This window comes from Oncorhynchus clarkii, chromosome 3 (assembly GCF_045791955.1).
Source record: "Oncorhynchus clarkii lewisi isolate Uvic-CL-2024 chromosome 3, UVic_Ocla_1.0, whole genome shotgun sequence".
NCBI lineage: Eukaryota > Metazoa > Chordata > Actinopteri > Salmoniformes > Salmonidae > Oncorhynchus > Oncorhynchus clarkii.
Genome location: NC_092149.1, coordinates 26,138,760 through 26,150,977, shown reverse-complemented (window position 1 = coordinate 26,150,977; position 12,218 = coordinate 26,138,760). Strand labels below are relative to the sequence as shown.

At 43.6% G+C, this 12,218-nt stretch overlaps 1 protein-coding gene across 1 annotated transcript in view; it reads right to left on the bottom strand.

Annotated features, from left to right (window-relative positions):
* LOC139391881 (atrial natriuretic peptide receptor 1-like) overlaps positions 1–12,218 on the bottom strand; it is a 65,510-nt gene that overhangs the window by 21,457 nt on the left and 31,835 nt on the right. Inside the window, exon 5 of the mRNA XM_071139498.1 lies at positions 10,524–10,659. Coding sequence (XP_070995599.1) covers positions 10,524–10,659 — 136 coding nt within the window. The remainder of the gene's footprint in view (positions 1–10,523; positions 10,660–12,218) is intronic.

The window sequence follows — 12,218 nt, the reverse complement described above, 5'->3', positions numbered from 1 at the left end:
CTAGAGAGAAAAGCAGCTGTAACCTGATCCTTCCATTTTGACATCCTCCCTCTCTCTATGTATACGGTCTATACTGGCTGCCTCCCTTCATGTACTGTATCCATCTTTGTACATTCTGGAAATTCATATATCATCAACAACAGTAAAACACCTGTATGTCTCATCTTATTCCCCTCACTGTTCAAATCCTTGTAATTACCTAAACTAAAAACAGGAATCAGTTTCCCCACTGCGCCTTTCCAAGTATGTTTGATTTGCACAGCAGTGTGTCCCTGATGGAGGAAGTTAACATCTGATTGAAAGAACATTGCATGACCCGTTCCGTACTGACGGCTAACCTGGAGGAGATGTCACCAGGCACATGCTCCTGGGCTGCCTATTCCTAAATCAGATGTCAACTCCTTCCATCCAAGACTGCACAACGCACATCACGTTCGTCTGGTCCTCTTTTTGTTGAGGTATAACAAGAAGATCTTGCAGTCAAACAAAGATTCCAGAAACATCTTGACAAGGTAGAAAAAAAGGTCAAGTGTCTGAAAGAAAATGTCCATGAAAAAGCCAGAGGTGAGTCCACATTAGTGGCATGTTGTGTTTTTTAGGGTTCTAGCCAATAAATGCACAAGGCAACTGTCAAGGCATTTGAAAAGGGCACACGGATGGAAGACTAGCAACACAATGCAGGTTGTCGCAGTGCGCCCCTAGACATTCATGAAACCTACAATCAAACACTCCTCTGATTCAGGGCAAAAAAGTACTGGAAAGTACTTTGACTTTAAATCTGGGGAAAGCACAGCACACTCTTATGAATAACAATAACCGTTAACAAAGTGCACAGTGCAAAGTGCACAGTGCAAAGTGCACAGTGCAAAGTGCACAGTGGAAGTGTCATGGCACCATTTGATTTTCCACTAAGTCACAGCGTAGTTTATGGATATATATGGTGCCAACCAGGTGATTACAATCCCTAGCTGCTGTGAAGCCATGAGAGCAGCTGCTGATAGAGCTCCAATAGAGCCACATAAACAACCTATGTTCTTATCTAAAGAGTGAACACATGGGAATAGGTGATATATTGTGTATTTATTATCACTGCTGCTAAACGTGAAGTGGGAGCACTCCTGTCACATACAGTATATGCAAATATTGACCTTATTGTACACTCACTGTAGTGTGATATGATATTGCAGCTCTACATCAGCTAGACCAGGAGGTTAACCTGCAGGCTGTTTTTTGTTCACTCTACTTAGTCGTCTGATGTCTGAAAACACAGGCTTGGAATTTTGGCCTTGCATTGGAGAAGAATGTGATTGCGTTTGTCGAAAAATGTATTGGTTAATTAGAAGTATTTTTTGGAATGCTTTTAACGCCTTTTAACAAGCACCTCTCCTTGAAATAATTGCATTTACTGTGAGAAATAACTAAGGCATTCTTCTACCCAGGCAGCCGTGAAATAGTCTGCAAACCACCTGCGGCTTATGTCCCTGGATCAAAGTGTGTTCTGCATACATAACAGCCCCTGCCTAACTAACTAAGGATGGCACACACCTGTTGTCATGTCCAAAAATCTACAGCAATCTATGTGTTTACTTTGAACCTTATCATATCAGTCAACAACAGTCATCAAATAAACATAGTTGTTTCATCAAATATATAGGTAACTAAGGATTGAAAAATTTTACTATTCTAGGACTTACTTATGAACAATGTATAGTATTCATTATTCATCTAGACTTATGTGATTTTCCCCTTAGCCTCTGATGGAGAGATAGGGAGTAAGGGAGGGAGAGAAAGAAAGAGAGAGAGAAATAGAGAGCAAGACCTCCAGTTATGAATGACATGAAAGGGTCTCTAACACTAAATGCTATTAGACTAAGATCTGTAGGGTCTCTGTCAATCCTTTTTACAGGCACTCCATTGCCCACTAATAGCATTGACAAGGTTCTCCAGTTACCAAAGATTTCTGGGACAATGGGGGCCTACCATGTACCATGTAGCTGTAGAGTTTTAGTACATATGATTAACAAAAGGGCACAAGCACAAGAGTGCTCCATTATTTCTCTCTGTTCCTATCCCCCTCTGGCCACCTGTCTGCCTGTCTCCTTTCTACAGTGCACTCTACACTCCAGCCCTGTGCTCCACTGTGGCTCAGATGACAAGGCTTCAGATTCACACAGCTCATTATCAGCTCGACCCAGGCCAGACCTACCGTTGGAAATACCAGCTGCCTAAGTGACCAGGGCCACTGCACAGAAGACAGAGGCAGAGAAAAAGGACAATGAGTGATGGATGGTGGGTAGAGAAAGGGAAAAGAGAAGGAGGTGGAGACAGATGGAAAGAGTGACACGGCCACGGGAGCTCTGGTTTCGCCTGATTAGATTACTATCCTATTTTATGGATTTCCTCTTTTTTTCCAGGGGGATTTTTTGCAACATGACAGCCAAAAGAGAAATTAGATCTTTCCATGGCAAAGGACAGAGAGTTTAGATGAGACAGAGAGGTCATGTAGGAGGAGAGGGTAAAATAAGAGTTTGTTCAGGAGGATAAGACACGTTGAGACAGTAAAAATATAACAGAGATTGACAGAGCAGTGAAGTGAGGAGGAACACCTTGATAAGACAGTGAAAATATGGACAGATTGGTGGAGGAGGAAGGAAAAAGAGGAAGGCAGATCCCGTGGGATGGAATTAGAGAACTGTTCACAGAGGAGAGGATTGAGAGCAGAGGAGAGGAGTGCTAGACCAGGAAATAATGAGACAAGAAGAAGGTGTGAAGGAATAACTATGAGTAAGGACAGCGACTGATAGAAAAGATAGGGAGACTGGCATTAACAAGCTGGCATACGCAGCAGGACATCCACCTCTGACACTGTAATATTCTTTTCACACATTTTCACAAGTTTACAACGTACAATTACTCATATACTGTAGTTTAACTGCTGAAGTCAAGATTCAGATGAAAGGTTTGTATTTCACTAGACCAACTTAAAGCTGTCTTCACTTTCGAACAAAATATAACACAGAATATAACTAAAAAGCACTGAATCGGAAGCATAACAATGAACTAAAGCTACCAAACAGCTTACGTTACAGTATGCACTGGTGTGGGCAAAAATAATAAAAGAAGCATTGTCCTCGCATGCAACCAAACAAACCCCTCAGCCTTTCGGATGGGCTAACAGAACCAGTGTGAGGAGACTCCACCTGTTCTGGCTGCTGCCCGCTCTGCCCTCCCACTGTCTGCCTGAAGTGTTCATCTCTGTTGTTTGTGTGCTCTGGTCCAACTCATAGTGATTGAGGAGAGAAGGATGGCATTTGTAGAGAGGGGTCAGCCAAGGAGATTAAAGGAAAAAGAGGGAGCAGGCGGGCAGTAATGGAGGACAGATGGAGGGAATAAAAGGGAAATGGGGAAGCAGGGTGAAAGAGGGAAGGAGAAAGGAGTGCAGAGCAAACAACCTAGGTACTTACCTGATGAGATGTCCCTGATGACTTATGTCACCTCAAGTATGTGTACTGTTCCAATGATTCAACGTATTTGTTCTTGCCGTTACCTTTGACTTGTTATCAAGCGCCTTTCACTGTCTCCTGTGACCTCACACATAATCTGACTCTGTAACCGCTTGACTCTGTGACAAACCAAACAAACGTCAGCTCAACAGCCCAACCCTTCAAATTCCCCTCAAGTCCCAATAAACAGAGTTTGCTAGGACTTGGCATCTGTCTTCAGGTCTCTCACAAAGGACTGGGACAGAAGGGGTAATGACAACCTGCTACAAGGTTTGAGACCACCATCTTCTATATCGGCCATTAGTAATGTCAAACACTTGTGAAACCCACAAGTCTGGGTAAACACACGTAACCTCAATGCTTAGTCAGTGAGGTGTGTGTGTTTGGGGGGAGGGGGGTACTAGCAGAGGAAACACAATGGAGGCCTTCCTCAGAAAGTAAGATGCTGTGTCTAACTCTAAAAATGTGGTAAAAAGAACAATGTATGTGTTATGAACGATAGATGAGACTTTGTCTACTCCATGTTGAGCATTATACGACTCGTCAATCACCTAAGTTGTCACTGAGTTGTGTGTGCTGCGTTTTATTGAAGTTTTACAAACAGAAGATTGGTCATATTCATCAACTTTAGGTGCACAGGAAAAAGGTCACCTTACTGGATCCAGATGTATTTTTCATCCTTAAATCTATACTCTCTTAGGTCAGTGATGAATAAAAGGATGATTAAATACTTTAATTTAGAAATAGACATGTTCAGCAAGGGGACAACCTCCTCCAGAATGTATAACACAGGGGAAAAAGTCACAAAAATATTTTGATGTTTTGTTGTCATAAAGATGTTATGTTATGGATTAATTTGCTTTTAAAAGACAATGATGTCATTGTCCTGATTGACACAGCTAGTGACATTCCAAGGACTCTGTGATAAATAAAAAATTTTTTTACTGAACAATTAAATTAATTTGAATGGATTTGAGGGACACATTCATTTGTGGTGTCCAGGAATGTGTTTGCTCGAAGTCGAACGTGAAGATGAATTTAGTTCCGCTACAGACCTTGGCTTGGCTACAAACCAGCTGCCAGCGGAGATGAAAAAGGTTGTTCAATAACAATGTTGGCATGTTTTGTTTCTTTTTGACACTCTTTCTTTCTTTTCCAAGATCTTCAAAAGGCCAAATGACACAACCATGGCCCGCTAATGTATCTTTTCCATTTAATATTTTCCCTGCTTTGAGGAGATCTCTGTTTTTGGCAAAAGTAAGTCAGTATCTGGTGTGGCCACCAGCTGCATTAAGCATTGTAGTGCATCTCCTCCTCATGGACTGCACCAGATTTGCCAGTTCTTGCTGTGAGATGTTACCCCACTCTTCCAACAAGGTACCTGCAAGTTCCCAGACATTTCTGGGGGGGAATGGCCCTAGCCCTCAACCTCCGATCCAACAGGTCCCAGACGTGCTCAATGGGATTGAGATCCGGGCTCTTCGCTGGCCATGGCAGAACACTGACATTCCTGTCTTGCAGGAAATCACACACAGACGAGCAGTATGGCTGGTGGCATTGTCATGCTGGAGGGTCATGTTAGGATGAGCCTGCAGGAAGGGTACCACATGAGGGAGGAGGATGTCTTCCCTGTAATGCACAGTGTTGAGATTGACTGCAATGACAACAAGCTCAGTCCGATGATGCTGTGACACACCGCCCCAGACCATGACGTAACCTCCACCTCCAAATCGATCCCGCTCCAGAGTACAGGCCTCGGTGTAACATTCATTCCTTTGACGATAAATGCAAATCCGACCATCACCCCTGGTGAGACAAAACTGCGACTCATCAATGAAGAGCACTTCTTGCCAGTCCTGTCTGGTCCAGCGACGGTGATGTCTGGTGAGGACCTGCCTTACAACAGGCCAACAAGCCCTCAGTCCAGCCTCTCTCAGACCTATTGCGGACAGTCTGAGCACAGATGGAGAGATTGTGCATTCCTGGTGTAACTCGGGCAGTTTTTGTTGCCATCCTGTAACTGCCCCGCAGATGTGATGTTCAGATGTACCGATCCTGTGCAGGTGCAGGTGTTACACGTGGTCTGCCACTGCAAGGACGATCAGCTGTCCGTCCTGTCTCCCTGTAGCACTGTCTTAGGCGTCTCACAGTACGGACATTGCAATTTATTGCCCTGGCCACATCTGCAGTCCTCATGCCTCCTTGCAGCATGCCTAAGGCATGTTCACACAGATGAGCAGGGACCCTGGGCATCTTTCTTTTGGTGTTTGTCGTAGCTGAATCAGAATTAGTTGGGTAACATAGATAAGATGTTTTATTTTCAGAATATGCTTGTGAGATACTTGTCATTAGAATGTTTCCATTTGGACTATAGGGTTGGCAGTTTGCAGTTATCCCTTCTCAGCTAGGCCTTAGTCACTTGGGGCCCAGAGAGGGGAGAGGTCAGGCTTGTCTTCATATGTGAATGTATCTGTTAAACCATGTGATGTATGCAGAATATCAGAAGGGGAGGAGGACAGAATGGAACATTGTCTTCTTATGGGAATGTGTCTGTAACTATTCCTAAACCATGTGAAGGGATGGCGTGAGTAATGGGGAACCAGTTAGTTATCTCCACAATGTCTGTATGCCAGTCACTCCCTCCTTTTCTCATTGGGGGGAGGAGTATGGCAGTGTCTGGAACCCTTGTATGTCCCCTCTGATGTTGCCCTTCTCTAGAACTAGTATATGACCTAGAGGCTCACTCCCCTCCGTGAGATTGTCCAGGAGGGGGTGTATTTGAGATGGGAGTATCTAGAATTGACAATTGATATATGCCATTGGATGAGGTAATGTTTTAGTACTATGAAGTACCAAGAACGAGATTAGAACCTCATTTAGGAGACCAAACTAAACAATAATTTATAGCGAATGCTGTCTGGCTATGGGATTTACTCTCTCAAGTAAAAGTATTTTTGTGTGAACAGTTCCTATTATCTGTGGATTGTCATGTTGACAAGGGGGTGGATCTTTGCTATAAAATATCTTAGTTGCCATTATGTTGACCACTCTCAACTTTTCATTAGAGATACTGAAATGTTGAAAGTCAAATGCTATTGCAAAAGCTTAATTATTATTAAAGGTGAAGTTTAAGTATAACTCTGACTGGTGTATGGTTTGCGCTTTCATCATTTGGTAATACAGGAAATTGCCACAACATGTTTCTCAGAGTCAGTAGAAAGGCCTCTTTAGTGTCCTAAGTTTTAAAAGCTGTGACTTTAATTGCCTACCATCTGTAAGCTGTTCGTGTCTTAACGACCGTTCCACAGGTGCATGTTCATTAATTGGGAAACAGTTAAAGATGGGAAACAGTGTTTAACCTGTCTAGGACTGGGGTTCCGCTAGCGGAAGGACACGGAGGACGCATGGCTTTCGACCTTCGTCTCTCTCGAGCCCGTACGGGAGTTGTAGCGATGAGATAAGATAGTAACTACTAACAATTGGATACCACAAAATTTGGGAGAAAAGGGGGTAAAAAATAAATAAATAAATGTTCAATAATGTTCCAACTGGAGAATTCCATTGTCTGTAGAAAAGCAATGGAACGCAGGTCGCTCTCATGTGAAATAAGCGTGACCAGCGTGTGGCTCTCTGCCAGACTACTGACTCAAAGAGCTCTCATCCGGTCCCACTTCACAGTAGAAGCCTGAAACAACGTTCTAAAGACGGTTGACATCTGGGTGGAAGCCTTATGAACTGCAACATATCCCATATCCCACTGTGAATTTGATAGGGGCTGAGTTCAAAAATTACAAACCTCAGATTTTTGCCTGCCATATGAGTTCTGTTATACTCACAGACATCATTCAAACAGTTTTAGAGACTTCAGAGTGTTCTATCCAATACTAATAATAATATGCATATATTAGCATCTGGGACTGAGTAGGAGGCAGTTTACTCTGGGCACGCTATTCATCCAAAAGTGAAAATGCTGCCCCCTATCTGAAAGAAGTTAAACCCTTTACAATGAAGATCTGTGAAGTTATTTAGATTTTTACAAATTATCTTTGAAAGACAGGGCCCTGAAAAAGGGATGTTTCTTTTTTTGCTTAGTTTATATTAGCATGTAACCAAATAATTGATTAAAATACACTGTTTTCCAAGAAGTTCTACAGCACTCTGTAGGACAGCACAGTCATTGGTGTAGAGAGGATTATGAAGGAGGCAGTCGCAGGTTTAGAACTACAGAATTTATTTAAGCACCATAGATCAACGCGGGACGAAACCCCAACGCTGTTGTGCTCAAAATATATCTTCATAAACAAAAAGGCACAGGGTGAACCCAAAGTGAAAAATATAAAGTACTCAGGAAATAGTAGGAGAGTCCTCTCAGGAAAACAAATAACATTTACAATGACGGACAAAGACAAATGGCAGAGGGAGTATATATACAGTGATAGAGTGGGGATTGGAACCCGATGTGTGTTATGATGACGAGACAAGTCCAGGGTTGATGAGTGAAGGCCGTTTGCCAGCAGTAGGTTCGGCAGCAGCTAGAAGAAGGCCGTCGACGCCGAACGCCTGAGCTGGACAGGAGGAGGAGCCAAACCGAAGGCTGGTGTGACATGAACCATGGTGTAGCTGGAGGACAACTAGTTTCCGTCCTCCTCTGGGTACATTTGACTTCAATACAAAACCTAGGAGGCTGGTGGTTCTCATCCGCTTACATAGACGTACACAGAAATGACAACTTCCAGAGGACGTCATCCAACCTATCAGAGGTCTTGCAGCATGAACTGACATGTTGTCCACCCAATTAAAGGATCAGATAATGAATCTAGTACTAAAAATATAAGCTACAGCTAGCTAGCACTGTTGTGCACAAAATGTGGTGAGTAGTTAACTTAAATAGAGAGAAAGACAACAGTTTAAACATTTTGAACAAATTAGTGAGAGAGAGAGAGCTAGCTATATATATATATATATATATATTTTTTTTTACCTTTCACTTACTTAGCTAGCTAATGCAGCTAGCTAGTTTAGTCTACTCAAACACCCGGCTCAGAGAGGGATGCTATGTTACCTAGCTGGCTATGGCTATCCTACACTGGAACTCTTCCAGGTCAAGGTAAGCTTTTGGTTTTCTTAATTTATTGCCACCGGGGCCCACCGGTGTAACTGCTAAACTGCTTGCTAACTGTACACTGTACTGCATGATTGTAGCAGGTTTACTAAGGCGTTAGTTGTAGTAGCTATGTTTTCTTGACGTTAGCTAATATGGTGACAATGCCGAGTGCTGAAACGCGTAGCGCGTAAAAATCATCTGTCCTCGGTTGCAATACTCACTACCAAGTTGCCTCTGGAAGCAATGTCAGCACAATAACTGTTTGTTGGGAGCTTAATGAAATGGGTTTCCATGGCCGAGAGCCGCACACAAGCTTAAGATCAGCACGCGCAATACCAAGTGTCGGCTGGAGTGGTGTAAAGCTCGCCACCATTGGACTCTGGAGCAATGGAAACGCTTCTCTGGAGTGATGAATCACGCTTCACCATCGGACAGTCTACGGACGAATCTGGGTTTGGCGGATGCCAGGAGAATGCTACCTGCCCCAATGCATAGTGGCAACTGTAAAGTTTGGTGGAGGAGGAATAATGTTCTGGGGCTGTTTTTCAGTTTTCTCCCCAATTTCGTGGTATCCAATTGGTAGTTACAGTCTTGTCTCATCGCTGCAACTCCCGTACGGACTCGGGAGAGGCAAAGGTCGAGAGACGTGCGTCCTTCGAAACACACGCGACCGTGTCAGCGTGCACTGCGCCCAGCCCGCCACAGGAGTTGCTAGTGCGCGATGGGACAAGGACATCCATTCCGGCCAAACCCTCAACTAAACCGGACGACAGTGAACCAATTGTGCGCCACCCCATGGGTCTCCCGGTCGCGGCTGGCTGCAACAGAGTCTGGACTCGAACCCAGAATCTCTAGTGCCACAGCTAGCACTGCGATGCAGAGCCTTAGACCACTGAACCACTCGGGAGGCAGTGAAGGGAAATCTTAACACTACATACAATGACATTCTAGATGATTCTGTGCTTCCAACTTTGTGGCAATAGATTGTGGGAGGCCCTTTCCTGTTTCAGCATGACAATGCATGCCCCCGTGCACAAAGCAAGGTCCACACAGAAATGGTTTGTTGAGATTTGTGTGGAAGAACTTGACTGGCCTGCACAGAGCCCTGACCTCAACCCCATCAAACACCTTTGGAATAAACTGGAAGACCGACTGCGAGCCAGACCCAATCGCCCAACATCAGTGTCCAACCTCAATAATGCTCCTGTGGCTGAATGGAACCAATTCTCTGCCACAATGTTCATAATCTATTGGAAAGCCTTCCAAGAACAGTGGAGGTTGTTACAGCAGCAAAGGGAGGACCAACTCTATATTAATGCCTATGATTTTTTTTAAATGTTTGACAAGTAGTTGTCCACATACTTTTGGTAATGTAGTGTACTTGTCCAGCATGCTGTTGAGAGCCATATTACTTTTTATGGCCTGCAACTAAATCAATCTCTTGTCTTGAAGAGCTCTTGAAGAGGTGTACATCTCATTTTAAAGGCACAAAGCACCCAATAGAAGAACCCGATAGGGACCCTCTGTCAATGAGAAGTATTGTTACATCGTGCTGGTTCTCTCTCATTCTGCCACAAATCACTCAATAATTAATCTACCAAGAAATTGCAAGGAAGACATTGAATGTGTTGTTGTTAAAGAACTACCCCCTCAAAGGTGGAAACTGACAAGAGATTGTAAGCCAGAGCTCTGAGTTAATCCAGTGACATGAAACATTTTGTTTTCACGCAAATCTTTTGAAATTGTCTCTGTGACAAAACGCAGACCACTGTAGTTACCAGAGACAGTGCACAGAGCTAGTGCTAGACTGAAAACATGTTCACACATGTTCTGAAAAAACCCTAGAACCTTCCTGACCCCTGATTCAATAGAATAAAGATCCAGGTTATGAACTGAGGTGCGTGGAGTGGACTGACCGTTGTAGGTGCGGTTCCACATCCTCCTGGTTACGGTTTTCCCCACAGGTCTGTCCTCTGGTGAGGTCATGGTCTCGTTCAGGGCGTGGGTGTACAGCATCAACCCGTCGTAGAACCCTCCGGAGATTATGTTCATCTGCAGGGAAGCAAAAGGAAATTGTAGAATAGTCATTAAATCTATCATCACCTATTTTTTTTAGATGGCTTAGATCAACCATACCATACATGTATTAATAGTACATCTATATCCCTCATCCTCATCATTTTCTATCATTAGAAAGCTACTGCGTATGTCTAGCTATATTTGTGCCACTGCCATGGAGAGCAGAACTTATTCTGCTAACTACTTGTCTCTTCTACAAGCTTCTCTACAGTGTTTGATATATTTCAAGTTAATGCCACTTTCCTATTTCTCACAACTATAATTATTTCCTATCATCTCCGTACCTATTTCTACCCCTTTATTAATTTCACAATTCTGCCTGAGAAACAATTTCCTCTTCCATCTCGTCATCTCTCCAAACAGTGGCCCGAAACCAAAAGAGCTGTCCACGTCAATCACAGAATGGAATATGAGGACAATAACCCACTCAGACAATTCACTCAGTTCAGTTGCATCAATTGGAAACGTACAGACACAATGTCCAGACAGGGTGAATGAGGACCAGGTAGACCAGGGCAGAGCTCTCATGCTCTGTGCCTCTCTCTCATCCTCCAGACTCAGACCTGTCTATTTATTACATTAACTGCACTTAGCTGTCTGTTACAAGTGATTCATCGGCTTGTGAGGGGTGCCAGACAGCCCTGTCTGAAACCAGGACCAATGGCGAGTCTCCCTTCCTCCCGGGGATGGAATAGAAGCCCTGACGTACAATTCTGGATTTGTGTGCATCGAACGGGGAGGGCAGTTAGATGACGTGGCCTGTCAAGCTCTTTATTTTGCTTCCCCTCCTGAAGTGTAAATTGTCAATGACACGAAAGCACACACATGCATGCAAGGACACACACCTCCATCTGGAGTCAGAGATGAACGATGGATTCGAAGGCAGTCAATCTACCATATTGAGGATACATGGATGTATCGTGCCAATCTTTGTGAGTGTGTGTGTGTGCGCACACATGTGTCTCTCTCTCATCTCCTAAACAAGACACCAGTGATTCAGCTGCAGAAGTGTGTAGAATATCATCATTGTGCACCTTTGTAGGGAACATAATAATAAGATAAGCTCCACTAACTAAATTAGCTTTTTCTTCCAAAATAAATTGAATCAATCGTCCAGGCATTGCACGTGAGCCAATTACGTATAAGCCTACTTATCGCAGCCTCTCCATCTTTCTACGCACATAAGATGTGCAAACACCAATGAACTAGTACTACTGCTGAATGAACTAATACTACTGCTAAATGAACTAGTACTACTGCTAAATGATCTCGTACTACTGATAGTTCTTTGTATGTGTTGCTTTGCCTGTCAGATGTGGCTCAATCAAATGTTTCATAATGAGATATGAGTGAGTTCTCTATAATATGATAGCCCTACACTGAGTGTACAAAACATAAGGAACACCTTCCTAATATTGAGTTGCACCCCTTTTGCCCTCAGAACAGCATCAATTTGTCGGGCATGGACTCTACAAGGTGTCGAAAACGTTCCACAGGGATGCTGACCCTTGTTGACTCCAATGCTCCCCAAA